This window comes from Phaethon aethereus (assembly GCF_964289735.1).
Source record: "Phaethon aethereus genome assembly, chromosome: 1".
NCBI classification, from domain to species: Eukaryota; Metazoa; Chordata; class Aves; order Phaethontiformes; family Phaethontidae; genus Phaethon; species Phaethon aethereus.
The window spans coordinates 222,464,021-222,488,431 of record NC_138575.1 but is presented as its reverse complement, the minus strand read 5'-3'; the positions used below and the strand labels follow the sequence as shown (position 1 = coordinate 222,488,431).

At 72.7% G+C, this 24,411-nt stretch overlaps 2 protein-coding genes across 2 annotated transcripts in view; one reads left to right on the top strand and one right to left on the bottom strand.

Annotated features, from left to right (window-relative positions):
• Window positions 1–10,053, top strand: part of INPPL1 (inositol polyphosphate phosphatase like 1) — a gene marked incomplete at both ends in the record, with an annotated part of 10,929 nt that extends 876 nt beyond the window's left edge. Inside the window, 28 exons of the mRNA XM_082015091.1 lie at window positions 126–178; window positions 1,192–1,255; window positions 2,110–2,260; window positions 2,351–2,471; window positions 2,545–2,682; window positions 2,763–2,853; window positions 3,087–3,176; window positions 3,402–3,500; window positions 3,642–3,792; window positions 3,999–4,105; window positions 4,337–4,443; window positions 4,529–4,721; window positions 5,088–5,205; window positions 5,806–5,902; window positions 5,998–6,136; window positions 6,217–6,316; window positions 6,399–6,487; window positions 6,572–6,653; window positions 6,748–6,837; window positions 6,942–7,055; window positions 7,149–7,237; window positions 7,346–7,433; window positions 7,529–7,684; window positions 7,756–7,840; window positions 8,149–8,298; window positions 8,381–9,110; window positions 9,521–9,648; window positions 9,963–10,053. Of these exons, the coding sequence (XP_081871217.1) occupies window positions 126–178; window positions 1,192–1,255; window positions 2,110–2,260; window positions 2,351–2,471; window positions 2,545–2,682; window positions 2,763–2,853; window positions 3,087–3,176; window positions 3,402–3,500; window positions 3,642–3,792; window positions 3,999–4,105; window positions 4,337–4,443; window positions 4,529–4,721; window positions 5,088–5,205; window positions 5,806–5,902; window positions 5,998–6,136; window positions 6,217–6,316; window positions 6,399–6,487; window positions 6,572–6,653; window positions 6,748–6,837; window positions 6,942–7,055; window positions 7,149–7,237; window positions 7,346–7,433; window positions 7,529–7,684; window positions 7,756–7,840; window positions 8,149–8,298; window positions 8,381–9,110; window positions 9,521–9,648; window positions 9,963–10,053 (3,711 nt within the window). The remainder of the gene's footprint in view (window positions 1–125; window positions 179–1,191; window positions 1,256–2,109; window positions 2,261–2,350; window positions 2,472–2,544; window positions 2,683–2,762; window positions 2,854–3,086; window positions 3,177–3,401; window positions 3,501–3,641; window positions 3,793–3,998; window positions 4,106–4,336; window positions 4,444–4,528; window positions 4,722–5,087; window positions 5,206–5,805; window positions 5,903–5,997; window positions 6,137–6,216; window positions 6,317–6,398; window positions 6,488–6,571; window positions 6,654–6,747; window positions 6,838–6,941; window positions 7,056–7,148; window positions 7,238–7,345; window positions 7,434–7,528; window positions 7,685–7,755; window positions 7,841–8,148; window positions 8,299–8,380; window positions 9,111–9,520; window positions 9,649–9,962) is intronic.
• A 2,726-nt stretch (window positions 10,054–12,779) lies between these two features.
• Window positions 12,780–17,429, bottom strand: PHOX2A (paired like homeobox 2A). The gene is made up of 3 exons (XM_082008424.1): window positions 17,069–17,429; window positions 15,113–15,300; window positions 12,780–13,244 (listed from the first exon to the last, which is right to left on the bottom strand). Exons 1-3 carry the CDS (start codon window positions 17,277–17,279, stop codon window positions 12,810–12,812), a joined length of 834 nt encoding a protein of 277 aa, XP_081864550.1. The 5' UTR covers window positions 17,280–17,429; the 3' UTR covers window positions 12,780–12,809.
• Window positions 17,430–24,411: the final 6,982 nt, after the last annotated feature.

The following is a 24,411-nucleotide window of genomic DNA, read 5'->3' as shown; positions in this document are numbered from 1 at the left end:
AATTACTCCCTTTGCCCCCCCAGTTTGGGGTTCCCCATACTGACCCTGTGTGGGGGTTCCCCACGTGCCCCCCTCGCTGGGGTTCCTGCTGTGGAGACCCCACTGTGCTCTCGGGCTTCCCCCAGAGAAGCCCCCGAAGTGCGGTGCCGGCCGTGGCGGGGGGTGGTCGTGCCCGCAGGTGTGGGAGGGTCAGAAGTGGGGGATCCCCTTTCTGGAGCCCATGGGAGGATGCTTGTGCTGTGCCCCCGCTCGCCGCGGGCGGGGGGCTGGGGGAGCAGCAGCGGTTGGAGTGGGGGACGAGGACCCGGCACTGTGGGGCACGGCCCCCCCTCCGGGGCCACGGGCCCAGTGGCGGGGGGACGCTGCCCGCGCCCGGCCCCCCAGCCCCACAGCAGGGTGCCACCGGAGCAGGAGACAGCGCGGCCGAGCTGACAGGTGGCCCTGGCGTGGTGACAGCCGCCTCTATGCTGCCGGTGACCTTCGCCAGCGCCGTGGCCGGGGGCCAGCCCGGGAGCCGCCGGCCCTGCCGTCGGCGCCGGCGGGGGGGGGGGGTCTCTGGCCGTGCCGAGGGTCCCTGTCTCCCAGCATCCCCCTGCCGTGGCGGGGACGGGGAGGGGACACGTGTGGGGCCCCGGCCCTGCCCCTGTGCCGCTGGCGTCGGCACCCCGTCTCTCCGCGCCGCCCATCACCCCCTGCCCCAGGATCGCGTCCCCGGTTCCTGTGAGCTTCCATTGAAAAATAAATTGTTTCCTGGCCTCCTGGCTGCCAGCGGCTGCCTGCTCCTGCCCGCTCCTGCCTGCAGTGTGGGCAGGGGACACCCGCACCGGCACACGTGTGACATGGCATGGGGCAGGCTTGCGGGACCGCCCGGGGACACAGGGGTGTCGATTGGGGGGTCTCCCTCGGAGCAAGCAGGGGGTCACTCTGGGACCCCCAGCACCCATCTGGGACCCCCAGCACCCACTCCACAGGCATTTTCCCGTGGGAGCTGGGCTGAGACCTGGCAGCTTGTTGCATGCCACAGGCAATGCTGGTACCAGAGCCGCTTCTCTCTGCGGATGCCTGTGCCCGGCTGGTGACACAGGGGTCCCATGGGATGGGTGCCTGGCATTCCCCCGGGGCCGGGGGGGCCGTGCAGGCAGGTGGGGGGATGCCCCCCCTCCCTGCCTGATGCCCCCTTGCTGCCCGCAGGTTCCAGAAGCACGTCCACACCTACCGCATCCTGCCCGACGAGGAGGACTTCCTGGCCGTGCAGGTGGGCAGTGCCCCCCCGGGCCTCCCCCCAGCTCTTTGGGAGCGGAGGCACTCCCCGATGGGGGCAGCGGGGGGGTCCCGGCCTGGGCTGCGGAGATTGGGGTGCCAGGACCCCCAACCCGCACCCGGCTCCTGCTGGGGGGTGCTGGGTGGGCGCAGTGCCCCATTTACAGCCCCTCGCCCCCAATGTGTGCCGGGGCAGGGGGACTCCGTGCCCCCCACCTCTCCCTTGGGGCTGGGTATGGGGAGTGGAGCTCGGCTGCAGCACGGTGCCATGAGCGTGCCCGGCTCTCCGGCACGGCCGGGCGGCTCAGCCGTGGCACCGTGCCGTGAGCGTGCCCGGCTCTCCGGCACGGCCGGGCGGCTCAGCCGTGGCACGGTGCCATGAGCGTGCCCGGCTCTCCGGCACGGCCGGGCGGCTCAGCTGTGGCACGGTGCCATGAGCGTGCCCGGCTCTCCGGCACGGCCGGGCGGCTCAGCCGTGGCACCGTGCCATGAGCGTGCCCGGCTCTCCGGCACGGCCGGGCGGCTCAGCCGTGGCACCGTGCCATGAGCGTGCCCGGCTCTCCGGCACAGCCGGGCGGCTCGGCAGCGCCCATCTTGGCTGTCCGGCACCGCCGGGTATTTTTAGAGCAACAGAAACCCCTTTGTGCCGTCCCGGCGGGCAGGAAAAAGCCGGCCCCGGGAGGGAGGAGGCCGCGCGGCGGCCGCTGCCCGCACCCTGCCGGCCCTCCCGCGGGCAGCGGCGGCCGCGGCGGGGTGCCGCGCGCACCGGGCCCCGCTCCCCACGGGGCTCAGCAGGGGGGTCGCCGCCCGGGGGCGCGGGCGGCGCTGAGGCCGCCCGTGTCCCCGCAGACGTCGCAGGGCGTGCAGGTGCGGCGCTTCAAGACGCTGAGCGAGCTGATCGCCCTGTACCTGCAGCCCAACCAGGGGCTGGTCTGCACCCTCCTCTTCCCCGTCGAGAGGGAGAAGGAGAAGGAGAACGCGGAGGACAGGGACTACTCGGGTACGGCGGGGTGGCCGGGGCGGGCTGCCGGGACCCCCGGTCCCGGCGGGGGCTGCGACTGAGCCCCCCCCCCCCCCCGCCCCGTTGCAGATGGGGAGGATGAAAAGCCGCCGCTGCCGCCGCGCTCCGGCTCCACCAGCTTCTCCGGCACCTCGGCGGGGTTCAGCCCCGCCGGCCTGGGGCCGGCCGTGCCGGAGGGGATGGCGGAGAGGTGAGAGGCTGCGTCCCTGCCCGTCCCTGCCCGTCCCTGCCGGCTCCTCACCCTCCGGGCTCCCCCCCTGCAGCACCAACGGCCTGAGCAGCATCTCCCACGAGTACCTGAAGGGCAGCTACACGCTGGACCTGGAGGCGGTGAAGGCGGGGGCCAGCAGCCTCCCCCACCTCAACAAGACCCTCGTCACCTCCTGCAAGCGGCTGCACAGGTGGGCGCCGGGCAGGACAGACGGACGGGCGGGCGGGCGGCTGTGCCGCCTGCTGAGCCCGCTCCTCTGGCCCTCCCCAGCGAGGTGGACAAGGTGCTGGCGGGGCTGGAGATCCTCTCCAAGGTGTTTGACCAGCAGAGCTCCCCCATGGTCTCCAGGATCCTGCAGCAGGTGAGTGGGACACGGGCGCGGGGCCCCCCGCCCCGCCGGCTGCGCCCGCGGACCCGCCGCGGCACCGTCCGCGCCGACGCGTGGGTGGTGGGGAGGCCAGCGGAGAGCCGCCCGCCCGTCCTGCCCCGTCCCACGGTGCCGGGCGGGGGGTCCTGCCCCTCCGGGAGGCTGAGCTGGATTCGGGGGTCCCCGGTGCCGCCGTGGGGCCGGCCGTGACGTGGCGGGGGTTTCAGACGGCGGGGCAGAGCGGGGAGCAGGAGCTGGAGAGCCTGGTGCTGAAGCTCTCGGTGCTGAAGGATTTCCTCTCCAGCATCGAGAAGAAGGTGAGGCCGGGGGTGCCGGAGTGGGGGTCCCGTGGCGGGGGTCTGCACCGGGGTATGGCTGGGGCACGATGCCAGGGCCAAAACGAGCTGCCTGGGTGGCACGGAGGGGACCCCATGGGCTGGGGGGGCTGGGGGCGCTGGGGGGGCTGATGGGATTGGGGGGGCTGGGGGGCCTGGGCTCCGCGGTGCCCGGCGCTCGGCTGATGCCGCCGGCGGCTCTGCCAGGCGCTGAAAGCCCTGCAGGAGATGAGCTCGGCCGCCCCCGCCGCCCCCGCCCAGCCCCTCTCCCGCAAGGCCAAGAGCATCCCGGTGCAGACCTTCGAGGTGAGCCCCGGCCCCCCGCCGCGGCAGAAGGCTCCCCGGGGTGGGTTCGGCGTCGCCGAACGCGTCCGGCGTGGCGCCGGGGGCGAGGGGCTGGGCGCCGGGGACGTGCCCCCCGCCGCAGCAGCCGGCGTCCTGCCACAGGTGAAGCTGGACGTCACCCTGGGGGACCTGACCAAGATCGGCAAGTCGCAGAAGTACACGCTGAGCGTGGACGTGGAGGGGGGGAAGCTGGTGGTGCTGAAGAAGCAGAAGGACTCGCAGGAGGACTGGAACACCTTCACCCACGACAAGAGTGAGGGGGGGGCGCGGCGGGGGGGCCCCGCGCCCCGGCTGGGGCTGACGGGGCGCTGGGGCGTCCCTGGGGGGGCTCGGCGGTGGGGCGGGAGCCGCTGTTTGTCCCCGGCCTCGGGGGCCCCGCCAGCCTGGGTGTCCCCCAGCGCCCGGGCGGGGGGGCGCGGTACCCGGCCGGAGCCCAGCACCCCCCCGCCTCTCCCCCAGTCCGGCAGCTGATCAAGTCGCAGCGGGTGCAGAACAAACTGGGCATCGTCTTCGAGAAGGAAAAGGATAAAACACAGCGCAAAGACTTCGTTTTCGTCAGCGCCCGGGTGGGTCGTGCTCTTCTGGCACGGGGAGGGGGGGGCGCGCAGGATTTAACCCCCGGTCCCCCACGGGTGCTCAGGGATGGGGGCCGGGTGCCCGGTGCCTGGGGGGTGGTCCCTGACCGGTGCCCCGTGCCCGAGAGGTGCCGAGTTGGCCGAGCTGAGTCGCGAGGGCTGGAGGCGGGGGGGGGGCCCCATCCCGCCCCGGAGACCCCCGCTGACCGCCGCCCCCCGCAGAAGCGGGAGGCTTTCTGCCAGCTGCTGCAGCTGATGAAGAACAAGCATTCCCACCAGGACGAGCCCGACATGATCTCCGTCTTCATCGGCACCTGGAACATGGGTGAGTGGGGCCGGGGGGGTCCTGCCGGCGGGGGGGCAGAGCCCCCGGGGTCCCCCCCTGACCATGCCGCTCCCCCCGGCCGCAGGCAGCGTGCCCCCGCCCAAGAGCATCACGTCGTGGTTCACCTCCAAGGGTTTGGGGAAGACGCTGGACGAGGTGACGGTGGCCATCCCCCACGACATCTACGTCTTCGGCACCCAGGAGAATTCCCTGGGGGACAAGGAGTGGGTGGATTTCCTCCGCGCCGTGCTGAAGGACTTCACGGAGGTCGAGTACCGCCCGGTAGGAACCCGGGGGTCCTGGGGGACGCAGGCGCCGGCGGGTGGTGGGGACGGGCGACGCTTGGTCTCCCTCCGGCTCCTGAGCGGGCGCTCAGAGGCAGCGGATGCTCCGGCTCCCACGCGTGGAGGTGGTCTCGCGGCGCTGGGGTGGCTGCGGGTGCTGGTGGTGGTGGGTTTCCCCGGGGAAAGGCCCTTGGCCCAGCCCGTCTGCTGCGGCGCGGGAGCCCGGGGCGAAGGAGGGGGCTTCTGCAACCAGCCACCCCGAGGGGCACCCAGAGTCGGGGACCCGCTCCCTGGTGTGTGCCGGTGGGGTCCGGTGCAGAGGTGGGGGTCTCACGGGGGCCTCCCGGTGGCCGTCGGTCCCCAGGTGGCCATGCAGTCGCTGTGGAACATCAAGGTGGTGGTGCTGGTGAAGCCGGAGCACGAGAACCGCATCAGCCACGTCAGCACCTCCAGCGTCAAGACGGGGATCGCCAACACCCTGGGTAGGGGCCGGGGGGTGCGCGCTGCACGAGGAGGGGTCCTGCCGCGTCTGCGTTGCACGGGGGGAGGTCCTGGTGTTGCATGGAGAGGGGTCCCAGAGGATGTGTGTCGCATGAGGAGGGGTCTTGGCATGTGTGCCTTGCACGGGGAGGTGTCCTGGTGTGTGTGCATTGCGTGAGGAGGAGCCTGGGCGCGCGTGCGTTGCACGGGGAGGGGTCCCGGTGTGTATGCGTTGCACGGGGAGGGGTCCTGGCGCGCGAGTTGCACACGGGGGGGTCTTGCTGCTGCATGCACTGTATAAGGAGGGGGCTGGGCGCGCGTGCGTTGCACGAGGAAGGGGCTGGGCGCGCGGGCGTTGCACGAGGAAGGGGCTGGGCGCGCGGGCGTTGCACGAGGAAGGGGCTGGGCGCGCGGGCGTTGCACGGGCAGGGGGCTGGGTGCGTGCCGGGAGCCCGGGCACGGCGCAGGCGGTGGGTGCCGGTGCCGGCAGCCTGGGTGGGGACTGCACCCCCTCCCCGGGACCGGGGGCAGCCGTGGGTCCCGTCCCCCCGGGGCGGGCAGCCCGTGGGTGCCGGGCCTGATCCGTCCCCGTGTCCCTGCAGGGAACAAGGGGGCCGTGGGCGTCTCCTTCATGTTCAACGGCACTTCCTTCGGCTTTGTCAACTGCCACCTCACCTCTGGCAACGAGAAGACGGCACGGTGAGCACCCACGCCCCAGGACGGGCCTCATCCTGCCCCGGCGCCGTGCCAGCCCCGTCCCCGTGTCCCTGACCCCCCCCGCGCCCCCCCGGCAGGAGGAACCAGAACTACCTGGACATCCTGCGCCTGCTCTCGCTGGGGGACAAGCAGCTCAGCTCCTTCGACATCTCCCTCCGCTTCACCCACCTCTTCTGGTTCGGGGACCTCAATTATCGCCTGGACATGGACATCCAGGTGCGGGGGGATGGGGGGCAGGGGGCGGGGGGGCTGCTGGTGTCCCCCCCCGGCCCCGTGCCAGCCCCGCTGTCCGGCAGGAGATCCTCAACTACATCAGCCGCAAGGAGCTGGAGCCGCTGCTGAAGGTGGATCAGCTCAACCTGGAGAGGGAGAAGCACAAGGTCTTCCTGCGCTTCGGTGAGGGCTGGGGGCTCGGGGGGCACAGGGGGGGCCAGCCCCCGCTGCCGGGTCTGTCCTGACCCCCCCGCCGTCGGCGCAGGCGAGGAGGAGATCACCTTCCCCCCCACCTACCGCTACGAGCGGGGCTCCCGGGACACCTACGTCTGGCACAAGCAGAAGCCCACGGGGGTAGGTGCTGGGCTGGGGGGGTCAGGGTAGGGGTCACCCTCACCTGACACCCACCCCCCCGCCCCGACTCCCCATCCCTGCCAGGTCCGCACCAACGTGCCGTCCTGGTGCGACCGCATCCTCTGGAAGTCCTACCCCGAGACCCACATCAACTGCAACGCCTACGGTGAGCCCCTGCCCCCCCGGGACGCCGTCCCCCCGCCCTGGGGATGGACCCCCGCCCCAGGCTGACCCCCCCCCCCCGTCCCGGCTGGCCGCAGGGTGCACGGACGACATCGTCACCAGCGACCACTCGCCCGTCTTCGGCTCCTTCGAGGTGGGGGTGACGTCCCAGTTCGTCTCCAAAAAAGGTGCCTGTGCCCCAGGGGACGCCCCGCTCCCCTGCCCGCGGGTCCCGCGTCTCCCTCGGGAGGGGGGTCCCGGGGGGGTCCCTGAGCCTCGCCTCTCCCTGGAGGGCTCTCCAAGTCCTCGGAGCAGGCGTACATCGAGTTCGAGAGCGTCGAGGCCATCGTGAAGACGGCCAGCCGCACCAAGTTCTTCATCGAGTTCTATTCCACCTGCCTGGAAGGTGAGGCCCGGGAGGGTGGCGAGGGGTCCCGGGGGGCTCGGCGCGGTGCCGGGGGGCTGAGGGGGGCCGTGCCCTGTGTCCCCCCCGCCGCAGAGTTTAAGAAGAGCTTCGAGAACGACAGCCAGAGCAGCGACAACATCAACTTCCTCAAGGTGCAGTGGTCGTCCCGGCAGCTGCCCACGGTGAGCAGGGGCCGGGGGCGGGCAGGGCTGGTGCCGGGGGGGGCTGCCGGCAGGGAGACACCCCCCCCCCCCCCATTCTGTGTCATCACCCCCTCTCCTCGCCCGCAGCTGAAGCCCATCCTCTCTGAGATCGAGTACCTGCAGGACCAGCACCTCCTGCTCACCGTCAAATCCCTCGATGGCTACGAGTCCTACGGTGAGTGCCCGCGCCGGCCACCCCCGGCGCCGCGCCGCCCTCCCGGGGGTCTCTCGGGGACGCGGACCCCCGCTCCCTGCCGCTGCTGCCCCCAGGGGAGTGCGTCATCGCCCTGAAGTCGATGATCGGCAGCACGGCGCAGCAGTTCCTCACCTACCTGTCGCACCGGGGCGAGGAGACGGGCAACATCCGCGGCTCCATGAAGGTCCGGGTGCCCGCCGAGCGCTTGGGCACCCGCGAGAGGCTCTACGGTGAGGACCCCCACCCCCCCGGGGGGGCGGCGGGGATGAGACCCCCCTGCTGAGCCCCTGTCCCTTCCCAGAGTGGATCAGCATCGATAAGGACGAGACGGCGGCCGGCAAAGGGAAGGTGCCACTGGGTGCCAGAGCCAACCAGGACTATGCCAAGTATGGGGGATGGGGCTTGGCGGTGTTGGGGAGCACCGGTGGGCCCGGGGTGGGGGCCCCGGTGGGGATGGGAGTGCCGGGGGAGGCTGGGAGGGATGCTTGGGCATCTCCCCGTGCCACGGGAGCTCGGGCACAGCTCAGAGCATCCCTGCGGCATGGTGGACGTGCCGGGGTTGGGGACAGTCCCGGTGCCAGCTTTGCCCCATGGCTGAGGGATGGGGGGGCTGGGTGCTGGCCCCGTCCCGGGGGGCCGAGCCCCGTCCTGGGGTTTTGAGCTCCATGGGGCACCGACTCCTCTTGTCGCCCAGGTCAGCGGGGCGGAAGCCCACCGGTGCCGAGCCGCCCGCTGCCGCCCCGGGGAAGCTCGCCGAGGAGCCTGAGAAGGGCAGCGCCGCGCCGGCCCCCCGGCCCCCTGCCCCGCACCGAGGCACCGCCAGGGACGAGGCCGCCCCGAGCCGGTGAGGGGGACACAGGCAGAGTGGGGGATACACCCACCGGCCCCCCGCACCCAGGGGTGCCACGCTCACCCTGTGCCCACAGGTCCAAGGCGGAGGCGCCGCCGGAGCCGGCGGGGGGGCCGCTGAAGAACAGCTTCAACAACCCGGCGTACTACGTGCTGGAGGGGGTCCCGCACCAGCTGCTGGCGCCCGGGGACCCCGGCAAGCCCCCTGCCCCCAAGGCCAAGGTGCAGCTGGCAGTGCCCGAACGACGCCGGCACCCCTCGGCCGGGCAGTCGCCGGCATGCCGCGGCGAGGAGAGCTCCTCGGACGAGGACCCCGGCACCCTCAACCTGCCGCCGCCAGATTTCCCGCCACCGCCGCTGCCGCGGGAGCTGGAGCTGCCCCCGAACCCCTTCTACGGCAGCGCCAAAGAGCCGCCGGCGCCCACCGGGCGCGAGGAGCCCAAACCGCGGCCAGCCGCCGGTGCCCCCTTCGGCGAGTCCCCCCCGCCCAAGCTGCACCCCCGGCCCCCGCCGCCTGCCGGGGCCGGATTTGGGCTGGAGGTGCCCGGCGGGCCCCCCGGTGCCGGAGGGCTGCCCGCGGCAGGGGGGCTGCTGGACGACCGCTCCTGCTCGGTGCTGCAGATGGCCAAGACGCTGAGCGAGGTGGACTACGGCGGCGGGAAGGGGCGGGTGGCCCCCCCCCCGCCTCTGCTGGCCAAGGGGCGGCTGGAGCTGCCCCCCCGCTGCCTGCCCCCCGACTACGGCCACCCCCTCGCCTTCCCCCCCCACTCCATCCGGGAGAGTATCCAGGAGGACCTGGCTGAGGAGGTGGGTGCTCGGGGCCCTCGGGGCCGGGGGCTCAGGGTGCTCCCCTCGCTTTGGGGGGACCCCTGGGCTGCGCCGAGGGTGGGGGCGGCGTTGGGAAGGCGGCCGCGGTTCGGGGCGTGCCAGGGCATGGGGCTATGCCACTGCGGGGCAGAGGCGGGGGCTGCCGTGGGGCACGAACCCCAGCTGGGCAGGGGAGAGGCCGGGCCCCCCCCTCGGCTCATCCCCACACCTCGGGGGGCGGGGGCTGCTCCCCCGCCCCGGGGAGCGGCGCGAGAGGGCGGGGGCTCTGGGCACGGCCGCCGGCCCCGGGCAGGGATCCCTCCCGACCGGGGGGTCCCGCCCCGGGGGTCCCAGCCTGGGGCGCGGGGCTGGGGTGCCGCCGGGCCGACGGTGCGGGTGCTGCGCCGCAGGCGCTGGGCCAGGCGGGCCGTGGCGTGGGCGCCGTGCCCGGCGTGGGCGAGTGGCTGCGGGCGCTGGGGCTGGAGCGGTACGAGGAGGGGCTGGTGCGCAACGGCTGGGACGACCTGGAGTTCCTCAGGTGAGCGGCCCCCCGTGGTGACGGGGGGGACCCCCGGGGGGGACACCCCCACCCCCACCCCTCGCGGGTCCACCGCCTCCTCAGGGGATCACACCGATGCCTGGGTGGGGGCACCTTGCCGTGGGGAAACATCCGGGGGTGCTGCCCCCGGGGGTCCCCGCTGCATGGGGGGGTCCCCACAGCGGGGGCAAGGAGGGGGCTGGGCAGGCACCCGGCAACCCGAGCGGGGGCTCCTGCACCCACTGCGGGGGTCCCCGCCTGCTCTGGGGTCCTCCCGCGGGGCGGCGAGCCCCACGCCTGTGGCCCCTCCCCAGCGACATCACGGAGGAGGACCTGGAGGAGGCCGGCGTGCGGGACCCCGGCCACAAGCGCGTCCTCCTGGAGAGCCTCCAGCTCCGCAAGTAGCCGCGGCCACGCGCCCGGACACCCCCGGCCCCCCACCCCGCGGCCGGACACCTCCGGCCCCGCGGCCACGCATCCCGCCATCACCAGCAGCCGGTGGGAGCACTGGGACCCCCGCAGCCGCCCCCCCCGCGTGCCGGGTAACGGCGGGCTGGGGGGATTGGGGGGGCGGGGGGCGGTGGGGCCTGGTCTGACAATTTCAGGGGGGGGTCCCGCCGCTGGGGCCTCCCCTCGTTTAAATTATTTCTTATTTATTGAGAGAAGGGACGAGCGTTCGTCTCGCGGGTGGGGGGCTCCTGCGGTCAGGGGCAGGTTTTTGGGGGGACCTGGGACACCCCCCCCCGCTCCCACCACGGCCCCTCGCAGCCTGGGAGGAGGAGGAGGAGGAGGGGCGGAGAAGGAGGAGGAGGAAGAGGAGGAGGCGGAGAAGGAGGTGGCTCTGAGCAAAGCCATGTCTCAACCCAAGTGCCTTCGTGCCGCCCGGCCGGCGCTGAGCGGGGATGGGGCGGGGGGGGCTCTGCCCCCCAGCAGATGCCACCGGGCGGAGCTCAGGGTCCCCGACCCACCCGGAGGGTCCCGGTCCCACTCCCACCCGGGAGGGTCCCGCTGCAGCAGAGCCGGATCAGTGCCTTCCCCCTCGCCACCACCAGTGCCTCCCGCGTCTGTCCCCGTGCTCCCAGTTTGCCCATTAGGTACTTGCTGGATCCGTCCCCTCCCGGGGGCAGCCGGGTCCCCCCACGGGTGCTCAGCCCCCAGCCTCACTACGTGCCCTTGCGAGGGGGGGCCGCAGGGTGGGGGTCCCCAGGGTGCTGGTACCCCTTCCCTGCCAGGCTGACCCCTGTGCCCCATGGGTGATGGGGGCGATGCCCCCCCCCCCCAGCAGCCCCCCCCCTCCGGCTCTTGGGGCAAACACCGCGCCCCCGCTCTGGGGGGGTTGAAGCCCGGAGCCCGTGTTTTGATGTTCCGTGCCGCGCTTGCGGCGAAGCTCGCGTCACACGCCGCGGCCAGGACCGGGGGAACGGCGGAATGAGGACCCGGGTCCCAGCGCTGTGGGGACCCCGTCCCCTCCCCGAGGAGCAGAGCCGGGCGTGGGACGCGTCTGCTGCCCCGTTCGCGTGACCCACTCCCCAGACCCCCCCCATCCCTGACACCCCCTGCGGCCCCCCCCAGCACCCCAGCGCTGCATCCCGGTGGCCCTTGCACCAAGCACGCACCCTGTAGCCCCCAGACCCCCCCCCCACCGCACGCCACCCCAGGGACCTTCTCTATCGCCCCCCTCCCGGGGGGGGCTGCCTGTGGGGTGCCACCCCAGGTCCCTGCACCTGCTCGGGGTCTTTTGGTGTGGGGAGGAGACCCCAAAACACCCCTAAGGGGCTGGGGGTCTGCGGCACCCCCAGCATCGCCCGGGGGGCCCGGGCTGGCGCAGGGGAGTTTGGGGGGGCTTGGGGAGGTGGTGGTGCAGACCCCCCCCCAGCTGCAGCGCTGGGGGCGGTCGCAGTGAGGGCAGGGAGCCAGCGGCGTCTTCAATAAATTAAGTTTTATTTGGATTAGTGTCATTTGCAAACGGGGTCAATAAATTACAGAACGGTTAAAAAACAAAAAACAGAAAAAAGGCAAAACCCAACCCCAGCTCGGCAGCAGGCGGGGGGCCCTCGGCGGGGAGGGGACGGGGACGGGGTCCCGCGCTGCGCGGACACGCAGCAGGGGAGGCCGGCACGGCCACGCCGACGCTCGCCGCGCTGCCATGCCCACCGGCACGGGCAGCACCGGTGGGGGGATGCGGGGGGCTAAGCTGCACCCCAGGCTCCCCAGCACCCTCCGCAGGGTCGCCGTCGAGCGGCGATGGGCCACGTAGGCTCAGCCGCAGCCGCACCGGCTCCGGCGGGAGCTCCCGGCACAGCGGTGACGGCCAGCGAGGGGTCACGGCTTTTCCAAGGGATCCCACAATCTGCTCTGGGGGGGTCCACCCCGCACCAGCCCCTCTCTGGAGGAGCTGCGGCATCGCCGGAGCGGCTCGGCACCGGCACAGCGGGACCGCGGCTGTTCCAGGCGCCTCGTCCCCTTCGGCAGCATTTGCGGTGTTGCCGGCGCGCGCAAAGCCTTGGCCCTGCAATTGCCCCCCAAAATCCCATTGCACCCTGGGGGGGGCTCCTTCCTCCCCAGTCCTGCCTGGCTGCGGTGCTGCTGGGGGGGGCAAATCTGTGTCTGCAGGCAGGATTTGGGGGGGCATCACCCCCTCCCTGCGCCGAGGGGGCTCTGGCTGCCGAATTCCCCGGCACCGCTCACCCCACGGCCCCCAGAAACCCCAACCCTAAAGTGCTTCCTCACCCCACGGGGAGGTATCCCGGGGGGGCTGCCGTGATGCCGGAGCACCCGCAACGCCATGGGGGAGCCCTGTGGCTGCTCCCACCCCCAGGGTGCACCGGGAGCCCCCCAAAAGTGTGCCGGAGCCATAGCTACTCCCGGGGCTGCTGACCCCGCTTCGCACCCCCACGGTCCCACAGCACCCACGGGTGGGTGGTGCCCCCAGCTCCGGGTCCATCCCATTGGCGCAGGGTCTGGGAGAGGGTGGGGGGCCCGTGGCTCCCCTGGGGAGCGGCCTTGGGTGGGGGCGGCCGGGCAGGGGCAAGGGGTCCCTGGTCCATCTCCCTGCGATTTGCCGGAGCATCATCGCTGGGTCCACGGTGGGAGCGGCGGCGTGGGGCGGCAGCTGGGGGGCTGAGGGGGGGTCGGGGCAGCCGGATCCGGCCACCGGCAGATCAGAAGAGGTTTGTCTTGAGGGTGTTGGGCTTCCGATGGAAGGAGGAGAGGACACCGGAGAAAGGGCCCGGCACGGCTTCGGCGGGCTGCCAGGTCTTCAGCAGGTCGGCGGCGTTGGCGGCGCCGCTGCTGGTGCTCACGCCGGGCCAGATGGGCGCCTTGAGGGGCTGGGGGGCATGGCCGGGTCCCATGGGTGGCCCCGCGCCGGGGCTGGGGCTCAGGCTGCTGCCGGGGCTGCCGAGGCTGCCGGCAGCGGGCAGGGATGCCGTGCTGTCCGGCGTCGGGCTGCAGTTGGACTCCTTGGACTCGTCGTCCTCCGAGGACGAGCGCGGCTCCGACTTCTTGCCGGCAGCGCCGGTGTTGCCGCCGGCACCCTTGGCGTTGGCCGCCCGCTCCTGCTTGCGGAATTTGGCTCGGCGGTTCTGGAACCAGACCTGGAGGGGACGGGAGGGGATGGGAGGGGACGGGAGGGGACGGGAGGACCCCGCACCGCCGTCCCCGGGGACTGGGGGACCCCAGGGCGCACAGACAGCGCCGCAGCCCCCCTGGCCAGGGTGCTCGCCCCGGGGTGCCCCTTGCAGCACCCTGCTCCCATGGGCAAAATGTTTTCCGCCCCACCGGGGGGGGGTCAAGATATCTAAAACCAGCTACGGCCTTCACGGTGTTGACGCCGGTGCGGGCACCGCTGCGGTGCTGCGGCACGAGCACCGGTGATGCCAGGTGGGCAGATGGGGAGGGGGCACTGCCGGGGCTCACGCTGCACCCCTGCCCGCACCCCGCGGGGCCGGAGCACCCCGTGCAGCCAGTGCCCACCCGGCTCCCCGGCACGCACCTTCCCTGCGGTGCCGAGCGTGGCATCGGCCCTGCTCACCCCCAGCCCGGGACAGAGGCGACCCCAAAGGTGGGACCCCCCTCCCCGCCGGCAAGGACACGGTCCCGCGCAGTGCCGGCAGGCCAGGGCACCGCCACATCCCCGCCAGCGGGTTTCCCCTGGGACCAGGCCCACTGCGTCCCGTCCCGACCCACGGCGGGGCCCCCCTGGCAACGGCCAGACCTGCAAACGCCGCCCAGACCCCCCATCCTCGGGGCCCGCACCCCACGGCCCCCTGGGGCTGCAGCATCCGTCCTGCCTGCGGGACGCCGAGGGCCAGGGCAGGCTGTGCCGCCCCGGTGAGCGCCGGCCGCCAGCCCGGCCGTACCCCCCGCTGCTCCATGGCACTGGGGGATGCGACGGGGGACGGGGGAAGAGGGGCCCCATGGGGCCCGTCGCCCACGGCGCGTCCTGCTGAGACATCCCTGGGGCGTGGGGGACGCGGGCGCTCTGGGGGCATCTCGCTGCCGGCAGCCGCTGGGCCACCCGGGACCCCCAGCTGAGGGGGTCGGGGTTGGGGCGCAGTGGGACCCGCCGAGGGCACCCAGGGCGATCGCTCCCGAGCTGTCCCCACATCACTGAGCTGTGTGTCCCCGCGGTTCGGGGTGCAGCACGCAACCTGCCTCCCAAGAGCGAAGCCGGAGCGCTCCCGTGCCCTTCCCCGTGCCGTGTGCCGCCGCGGTCCCACCCGTAACCTGGCGTGGCCCCGTGGCACCCACCCAGCGCCCGCCCCTCACACGTGGAAATGGGGGACCTTGTTTTTCCCCGTGTGCCGACAAAGCGACGCCACCACGGTGCCCGGGCCCGCACTGGGGGGCAGGGGCTGCTCCAGACCACCCGGTTTCCACCCGAAAACAGAGGGGAGCTGGGGCTGAGGCTGGATGGGGACCCCCGCCCCAAGCCCCATGACCCCACAGCTGGGTGGGGGGCCGGCAGATGGGTCCCCTCCCGCTGTGGGACGTCGCCCTCCCCACTGACCACCCCCAAGCCGTGTCCCCCTCTCCACAAGGGTCCCGCTGCCCACCGAGACCCTCGGCCGCTGCGCCAAGGGACACTGTCCCGCTCGGCGCCGTCCCCTCCAGTGACACCCCGTGGGGAAGGGCGTACCAACAAAGGGGGGTCTGCGTCCCTCACATCCCTCACCAAAGCCACCCCACCTCAGCGCACACGGGACCGTAAGGGGCCACGGCTGGCGCACACCGGCGCGACAGTGATGTGGCACAAGCCAGACCCCCCGTTCCTGCCGGGAGCCGGGCCGGGTCTGGGGGCTCCTTTGAGTCCCCTGCCGGGGCCCAGCCCCTTCCCCGTCCTGGGGGAGCGCAGCGGCATCACCGCGGGGTCCCCGTGCCGGGACCCCGCAAGCCGCTGGGTCCCGGGGTGGGGGCCAGGCCCCCCGCGCTCACCGGCCCCCCGCGCCTGCCGGCGGCCCACCTGCACCCGCGCCTCGGTGAGGTCGATCTTGAGCGCCAGCTCCTCGCGCGTGTAGATGTCGGGGTAGTGGGTCTCGGCGAAGACCCTCTCCAGCTCCTTCAGCTGGGCGCTGCTGAACGTCGTGCGGATGCGCCGCTGCTTCCGCTTCTCGCTCAGCCCCGACGGCTCCGAGAAGAACTTGTAGGGCACTGGGGGGAGAGGAGGGGGTCAGCGGGGCGGGCAGGGGCCCGCGCTCCCCCCGCGACCCCCCCGCTGCCGCCGCCGCCTCCCCCGGCCGGATCGGGCCCCGGGGCGGCGGCGGGGGGGGCGGCCGGTACCGCAGCCGAGCCGCGGCGGCAGCGAGAGCCGAGCTGGGGTGGGGGCTCCCGGCGGCGGCGACCCCCGCCCGGCCCCGCGCCGGGGACCTCGGGAGCTCCGCGGCGGCCACCACTGGGCGCCCGCCCGGCACCGCGCTGCCGCGGAACGGGCACCGGCGGCACGGCAAACCGGTGGTAACAGGAAGCGGCGGTAATGGGCACCGGCAGCAGCGGGCACCGGCCGTACCGGGAACCGGCCGTAATGGAAACCGACGGTAACGGGAACCGGCGGTAACGGAAAGCGGCGGCAGCGGGCACCGACGGTAACGGGAACCGGCCGTACCGGGAACCAGCGGCACCGGGCACCGATGGTAATGGGAAACGGCCGTAATGGAAACCGACGGTACCAGGAACCGGCGGCAAAGGGCACCGGCGGCAGTGGGCACCGATGGTAACGGGAACCGGCGGCAACGGGAACCGGCGGTACCGGGAACGGGCGGTAACGGAAACCGACTGTAACGGGAACCGGCGGTATCGGGAACCGGCGGCAGCGGGCACAGACTGTACCGAGCACCGACGATAACGGGAACCGATGGTACCGAGCACCGACGATAACGGGCACCGACGGCAGCAGGAACCGGCGGTACTAGGAATCGATGGCACCGAGCACCGCCGGCCGCGGGCACCGGCAGTATCGAGCACCGACGGTAACGGGAACCGGGGGCGGCGGCTACCAACGGTCCGATCACCGACAGTACCGAGCACCAACGGTCCGAGCAAGGACGGTCCGAGTACCGACGGTAACGGCAACCGGCAGGCAGCGGCGGTCCGAGCACCAGCAATACCGAGCACCGACGGCCCCGAGCACGGTCCGTCCGTGCACCGCCGGTAACGGAAACCGCTGGTCCAAGCACGGGCAGTACCGAGCACGGACGGTCCGAGCACCGACAGTACCGAGCACCGACGGTAACGGGAACAGCCGGTCCGAGCACCGACCGGCCCCCGGCCCCAACAGTACCGAGCACCGACGGTAACGGGAACCACTGGTCTGAGCACCGACCTGCCCCGGGCACCAACAGGACCGAGCACCGACGGTAACGGGAACCGCCTGTCCGAGCACCGACCGGCCCCCGGCCCCGGCAGTACCGAGCACCGACGGTAACGGGAACCACTGGTCTGAGCACCGACCTGCCCCGGGCACCAACAGGACCGAGCACCGACGGTAACGGGAACCGCCTGTCCGAGCACCGACCTGCCCCGGGCACCGGCAGTACCGAGCACCGACGGTAACGGGAACCACTGGTCTGAGCACCGACCTGCCCCGCGCACCAACAGGACCGAGCACCGACGGTAACGGGAACAGCCTGTCCGAGCACCGACCTGCCCCGGCACCGGCAGTACCGAGCACCGACGGTAACGGGAATCGGCAGCGGCGGGCAGCGACGGTCCGAGCACCGGCAGCACCGAGCACCGCTGGCCCCGAGCACCGGCAGCACCGAGCACCGACGGTAAGGGGAACCGGGGGCGGCGGGCAGCGACGGTCCGAGCACCGCTGGCCCCGAGCACCGGCAGCCCCGAGCACCGCCGGCCCCGGCCCGTCGCGACGGGGTCCCGCGGCCGGTCGCGGCGGGGTCCCGGCGGGGGCCGCCGGCTCCGTTACCTGCGGGGTAGGGCGAGGGCGGGGGGTCGCGCAGCGCGCCCAGGCCGCAGGCGGCGGGGCCGAGCGGGGCGCAGGCGGCGGCGGCGGGGCAGCCCCCCCGCGCCGGGCCGTAGGGGAAGGGCCCGGCCTGGCTGCAGGGGCTGAACTCGAAGGCCGGGGCCTCGGCGGCGGCCAGGCAGGACTCGTAGGGCCCGAGGTACGGGTAGTCCATGGCCGCCGCTACCGCCGCCCGCCCGCCGCCGCCATCCGCCGCCCGCCCGCCCCGGCCGCCGCGCCCCGTAATATACCGGCGGGGCCGCGGCGGACAAAGGCTGCGCTCGCCGGGGCTTTTGCATGACAATATCTCCCGGGGCCGGCGGGCGCCGCCGCGGCGGGCGGGGCCGCCCCCTCCCCCGTTAACCCTTGGTGGGCGCCCGCCCGCCGCCGCGCCCCCGGCACGGCCGCGCACGACGGGGCGGGCGGCAGCAGCGACACACAGCGGACCCCCGGCCCCACGGCAGAGCCCCGGCCCCACAGCGGAGTCCCGGGCCCACGGCCCCGGCCCCCTGCCTCTCCCCATCCCCATCCCCATCGCTATCCCATCCCCATCTTCATCCTCATCTTCTTTCTCCTCCTCATCCCATCCTCATCCTCGTCTTCATCCTCATCCCCATCCCCATCTTCATCCTCATCTTCTCTCTCATCCTCATCCCATCCTCATCTTCATCTTCATCCTCATCCCCATCCCCATCCCCATCCCCATCCCATCCTCATCCTCATCTTCATCCTCATCCCATCCCCATCCCCATTGCTATCCCATCCCCATCTTCATCCTTATCTTCTTTCTCATCCTCATCCCCATCCTCGTCCTCATCTTCATCCTCATCCCCATTCTTATTCCCATCACCATCCTCATCCCCACCCCATCCCATCCTCATCTTCATCCCCATTGTCATCCCCATCCCATCTTCATCCCCATCCCATCTTCATCCTCATCCCCATCCCCAGCCTCACCCCACCCAGCTGTGCCCCCCAGCCCCACAGATCCATCCCCACCCGCCCCCCGGCCCCTTCACCCCAGGCATCGCTCCCCACTGCCCGCCACCCACAGCCACCCCACAGCGGTACAGGGGGGCCCTGGGTGCCCCGTGCCCGCCCCCCCCGGGTACCCACGCATGCGGGCAGCCCCCCCGCCCCATGGCAGAGCTGGGCTGGGGGGTGCCCCCCGGCCAGCGCCCCTCCTGCACCCCAGCTCGGTCCCCCCGGGGAGCCCGGTCCGGGAGGGGGGACAGGGGGGCAGCGGGACACCCAGGGGGGCTGCGGGAGGGGCTCTGCCCTTTGCCCCCCCATTTTTGCATCCCAGCTGCATGTCAAAGCGCCCCCCCCGCCGCCCCCCCCGCACGCCAAGGTAAAGGCTTTGCCCCCCTCAGCGGGGCGGGGGGTGTGGGGGCGCGCGGGGGGGGGGGCGGTTTCAGGATGACCCGTTCCCTAAAGCGGTGAAAAGGCGAAGGGGGGTGGCTGCGCGCCCCGTGCCCCCCCAGGCAGGAGGGCCGGGCCCTGCCCCACGCCCTGCCCCATCTCCTGCCCCACGTCCTGCCCCACGCCCTGCCCCATCTCCTGCCCCACATCCTGCCCCATCTGCTGCCCCACGCCCTGCCCCACGTCCTGCTGCATCTCCTGCCCCATCTCCTGCCCTCTGTCCTGCCCCATGCCCTGCCCCCTGTCCTGCCCCACATCCCACCCCACATCCCACCCCGCATTCCGCAGGGCAGAGCTGGTGCCCCACTCCCGGCCAGGCTCCCCTCGCCGGTTGCAGCCCTCGTGGGCCGGGAGCCCCCGGTTCCACCCGGGTGGGCCGGGGCCGATCCTTCGCGTGGGACCCTGGGGACACCTGCGGGCGCGGGTGGGGGCTGGGGGTGCTCCCCACCCGAGCCCACCGCAGCTGGGCCGGCCGAGCGGGCAGGCTGCCGCACGAGTTAATCAGATCACGGAGCTGGAGGCTGGCGGCGGAGCGAGGGCCCCGACTGTCAGGCTGCTGGAGTTGTGAAAAAGTTAATTCAATTAAGTTTTCTCTCTAAACTAATTAGGCAGCAATCTGCCACGCAAGGAGCTGCCGCCATCGCTACCCAGAGCCAGGGGCAGAACGGGCCGGGGGGGCGAGGGGGATGAGGGGGATGAAGGGGGAGAGGAGAGGGAGGGGGACGAGGGGGGAGGTGGGAGGGAGCGGGATGGGGTGCGAGCCAGGGCACCCCCTCCCTGCCTGCCCCGGGGTGGGGGCAGCACCAGGGAGACCCCCTGTATCCCTGTGGCCCCCGTGGGCGCTGGGGTGCCGATGTGGGTGATGCCTCCCGATGTTGGTGGGGGAGGAAGATGGGTGCTGGCAGCAGGGGCGCTGCGTGTCCCCAGCATCGCCTGGTGGGGCGGGGGCGCGGGACGACCCCCCCGAAACGGGTGGCAGTGGCAGCAGGGAGGGCTGGGCACGGCGGCGGGGCCGGGGACAGGGACCCCCGTCCCTCTGTCCCGCCAGGCTCTGGGGGCCGACCGTGACCCGAGGCCGCAGCCACGTGCCCAGGTGGCTCCGGGCCCCTCTGGAGCCAGAGGGGCTGACGGGACACCCTGTGACAGGACCCCCTTGGGGCACAACCCGGGTGCCCCACACAGCTCGAGTCCCAGCTTTGCCGGGGTCATTGACCGTGCGCAGCCGGTGCCCCGTGGCAGCGCCCGCAGCGTCGTCCCCGTCCCTCCCACGCCCGTCCGGGCTCTGTCACCCCACGGGGACCCTGAGGTTTTGCACCGAGGGGTCCTGGTGGGTCCTGGCCCTGTGCCACGGTGGCGGCTGGTCCCGCACCATCCGCGGCCCAACGGTGCCAGAGGCCTCCGGCCGCCGCCGCCGCTTTGTTCCCGGTGACAAAGCCCTGAGCCGGGGCTGCACCGAGGCCCCTCCGCTCGCTGGAGCTCGCCTGCCCCTAATCGAATTAGGAGCCCGGCACGGGGCTGGAGGCTGGCGGTAATTGAATTTCCCCCGTCACAGCCTGATGTTTCTCCCCTCCGGATCCTGCCTCCCGTTTATTGTTCCCGGCCCGGCCGCGGTGGCACATTTATTTGATCTGTCAGAGGGAGCCCTTTCACCCGCTGCTGTTTGCTCAGAGGACGCCGGCACCGCGCCTCCAGCACAATTAAAAACAAATAAAATGATCGGGGAGGGCCCCGCATGCCCCCCCAGCGCCGCCCCGGCTGGGACCCTCCTGTCGGCGGGGCCCTCGTGGCTGCGGTCCCTGGGGGGCTGGCACGGCACGGTATGGCACGGCACGGCATGGCATGGCACGGCACGGCATGGTACGGCACGGCACGGCGTGGTATGGCACGGCAGAGATCGGCATAGCGTGGAACAGACTGGCATGGCACAGCAGAGCGTGGCACGGTGCGGCGTGGTGTGGCATGGCGTGACACAGTGTGACGGCATGGCACGGCACGGCACGGCACGCCTGGCCGTGGGCTCCCCGCTCTCCCTGCGTCCCGGCCAGCAGCTCCAGGCAGGGCCGATCCCATTCCCGCTGCCGTGCGGGAGCCCTGGCACCGGGTGCCCTGAGCCCGGCGGTGTTGGCGCAGGGGGGCCGGCATCAGGGCACCCGGGCGCTGGGGTGGGGTCGGGCCCACGGGGCACGGTGGGAGCTGCTCCCTGGGGCTGCACGGGGGGAACCGGCCTCCATCCCTGGGGTTGGCCTCAGCGACAGGCAGCGCGACCGCGCACACCCGTGCACACCCCTGGCAACACGCGCACAGCCGTGCACAGCCGCGCACACCCGCGCACACCCACGCACAGCCGCGCACACTGCACACCCCTGCACACCCGCACACAGCCACGCACACCCACGCACAGCCACGCACAGCCGTGCACAGCCACGCACAGCCACGCACAGCCACGCACACCCCGCACAGCCGCGCACACTGCACACCCACGCACACCCGCGCACAGCCACGCACACCCCGCACAGCCACGCACACCCCGCACAGCCGCGCACACTGCACACCCCTGCACACCCGCGCACACTGCACACCCCTGCACACCCGCGCACACCCATGCACAGCCGCGCACACCTGCACACAGCCACGCACAGCCACGCACACCCACGCACAGCCGTGCACACCCCGCACAGCCGTGCACACCGCACACCCCTGCACACCCACGCACACCCATGCACACCCACGCACACCCATGCACAGCCGCGCACACCCGCACACAGCTGCGCACACCCGCACACAGCCACGCACACCCCTGCACACCCGCGCACAGCCGCGCACAGCCGCGCACACCCGCACACAGCCACGCACACCCCTGCACACCCACGCACACCCATGCACAGCCGTGCACACCCCGCACAGCCGTGCACACCGCACACCCCTGCACACCCACGCACACCCATGCACACCCACGCACACCCATGCACAGCCGCGCACACCCGCGCACAGCTGCGCACACCCGCACACAGCCACGCACACCCCTGCACACCCGCGCACAGCCGCGCACAGCCGCGCACACCCGCACACAGCCACGCACACCCCTGCACACCCACGCACACCCATGCACAGCCGCGCACGCCCGCGCACAGCCGTGCACACCCCGCACAGCCGTGCACACTGCACACCCCTGCACACCCACGCACACCCATGCACAGCCGTGCACACCCGCGCACAGCCGTGCACACCCCGCACAGCCGTGCACACTGCACACCCCTGCACACCCACGCACACCCATGCACAGCCGCGCACACCCACGCACAGCCGTGCACACCCCGCACAGCCGTGCACACTGCACACCCCTGCACACCCACGCACACCCATGCACAGCCGCGCACACCCGCGCACACCCGCGCACAGCCGCGCACGCCCGCGCAGACGCTTGCACACCTTAGTGCACACCCCCGCACACCCTGGCGCAGCACGCTCGGCTCTGCCCCCCACCCCGGCCCCACTTTACCCCCTTCAGCCCCGTTCCTCCTCGCAGCCCCCGGCTTTGGGGCCCGTCTGGCACCTGCGGAGGCCCCGGGGCTGCGCGTCCCGCACCGGCCCGGCGCGGTGCCCGACGGTGGCCGGAGCCGAGCGCCCGCGTCCCGTCGCTGCAGGAGGCCCGGGGGTGACAGCAGGTTTGGGGATGCCGCTCGCTGCCCTGCGAGGCACCCCCGTGTTTTTGGGGACCCCCTCCCGCAGCCCTGGCCCCCTCCCCAGCCCTGCCCGCCGGGGCAGGGGCGCGACGGGGCGGGTGTTGCCCCGGCTGGGCGTGGGGGAGAGGCAGGGACGGAGCCAGCAAGCTCCCGTTCCCGGCCGTCGCATTGGCGTCAGCCATCCCCACCGCGGTGGCGGCCGAATCCCTGGCCCTCCCCCGGGAGCACCCGGAATCTGAGAAGGTCCAGAGAAGCCCGGTGAAGCCCCCAGACCCTCTCAGGGGAAGAGAAGCCTGTGCTGGCCGTCCTGCCGCCCTGTCGCCGGGCTCCTCGCGTGCCCCTAAAGGCCAAATCCTGCTGCCGGAGACACCCTTCCCCGTCCATCCCGATCCCCGGGCATCGCCCGCCCCGTCCCAGCGCCCGCCCGCTGCCGGCCCGGAGCTGCCCGGGCAGCGGAGAGGGGTCGGGAGGGGCAGCGCACCCCCGGGCCACCAGCCCGGGCGATGCCCGGGACGGGGCCGCTCTGCTTTGCCGTCCCAGCAGCTCCGTTTTGGCAGCTTCTCCCCTTTCCAGCCCTTCCTCCCCCGTTTGCAGCCCTGGCCGGAGGCAGCGCTCGGGTCCCCGGCAGCGTCACTGAATTAAGCCCCGCGGCAGGAAAGGGCGACGGGGATGGAAAGGCGGGGTGGAAAACCTTCACGTATCCCCCGGAAAATGAGTGCCAGCACCAAAACTAAACCCACGCCGCAGCCCAGCGGCACCGGCGGGGATGCTCGGGCAGGGGGGCTTCACCGTGGGACCCGGCAGCTCGCTGCCACCTGCGATCCGTCCCCGTGCCCGAGGGACCACGCCTGACGGCTCTGTAATTCGGGAGGGCTCTTTGGTTTCCTTTCCTTCTGCACTTCACGTCCGACGCTTCACACGTTCAGCGGCCGGAGGAGTCGGGGCCGTGTCGGTGAAGCGCCGCTGTCGGGGCGACGGCGCTGACCGTGCACCTGAACGCAGCCGCAGCCACCACGGGACACCTCACCCCCCGCGCCCAGGACCGGCCCTCGCCGAGGAAGGTGAACCCCCGAGTCGCTCACAGTGCTGCGCCAGGCGGAACCCCAAGCGCCGGCCAGGCTTGGAGCCGGATGCTCAGGGAAAAGTTGGAGAAATCGGGAGGATTTTCCCCCCAACGACCCCCACAATCGGCCCCACCAGCCCTGCAGGGACCCCCTGCCCTCGGCGCGGGGACACGCCTTCACCCCAAGACCGCGCACAGGGGAGACCCTCTCCCCGGAGCCCTCCGTCCCTGTCCCAGCCCCGGGGACCCGCAGAGGTGGCTGCCGGCAGGATAGGTCCCCGCAGAGCTCCCGGGGCCGGTCTGCAAACCTCCCACGTATAGACACGCAGGAAAAATCCTGCCCGGTGCGAGCCCCCATCGTTAGTCTGGGCCGGGGGCGCTTCCTCAAGCGCTGGCCCCGGGGGCGACCCGGGCAGGCAGGTGACACCCGGGCTATGAAGTATTTCTGGGAAGCAGCTCAGCAGGAAAGCAGCGGGGAGGGTGTCGTGAGGGGTTTGCACCGGGGTGTCGCCCGGCCGGCACCGGGAGCTGTGCCGGTGCCACTCACGGCTCGCAGCGAGGAGCGGGAGATGCCGGAGCCCCCCGGGACGCGTCCTGCCCGCGGGCGAGCCCCACCGCTGCTCCACCGGTCCTCCCCCCGCCTGTGCCAGGCGCAGGAGGTCGCGTGCGCACACCGTGTTTATTGCAAGAAATAAAGAGAAACGGGAAAAATACAGAGTCAGAGTGCCCGGTGGCTTTTAAAATCAAGCTGTGGCATGCTCGGCCCCTGTCCTACCCCCTTCCAGCCACAGCCCGACCCAGCAAAGCCAGCCTCTGAGCGAGCCTCGCGCAAGCTGGACACCCCAGGCTCCCGCACGGCCCGAAATCTGCTTTTCCCTCTCTTGGAAAGCTCCGACGCCCTCCCTTGTGCCCCGTGAAACCCCAGGACCCTCCACCGATACGTCCCCAGTGGCAGCGCGGCACCTCGCCGCCCACAGCTACAGCTCCGGACCCCGCTGCGCCCACCCCGGAGTAAGCAGGCGCAGGCCGACGGGGCAGCTCCCGCCCGCCCCTGCCCGGCTGCGGGGCAGCGGATGTAGCGGGAGCGCAGCTTTGCCCCTGCCCCGCCGGCAGCCTGCCCTCGCCGACGTGTCCGCATC

Coding starts and splice junctions, on each gene's coding strand:
- PHOX2A (XM_082008424.1), bottom strand. CDS start 17,279: ATGGACTACCCGTACCTCGGGCCCTACGAGTCCTGCCTGGCCGCCGCC. Junction 15,301..17,068: donor GCCCTCGCCCTACCCCGCAG/GTAACGGAGCCG, acceptor CTCTCCCCCCAG/TGCCCTACAAGTTCTTCTCG. Junction 13,245..15,112: donor TCACCGAGGCGCGGGTGCAG/GTGGGCCGCCGG, acceptor CGTCCCCTCCAG/GTCTGGTTCCAGAACCGCCG.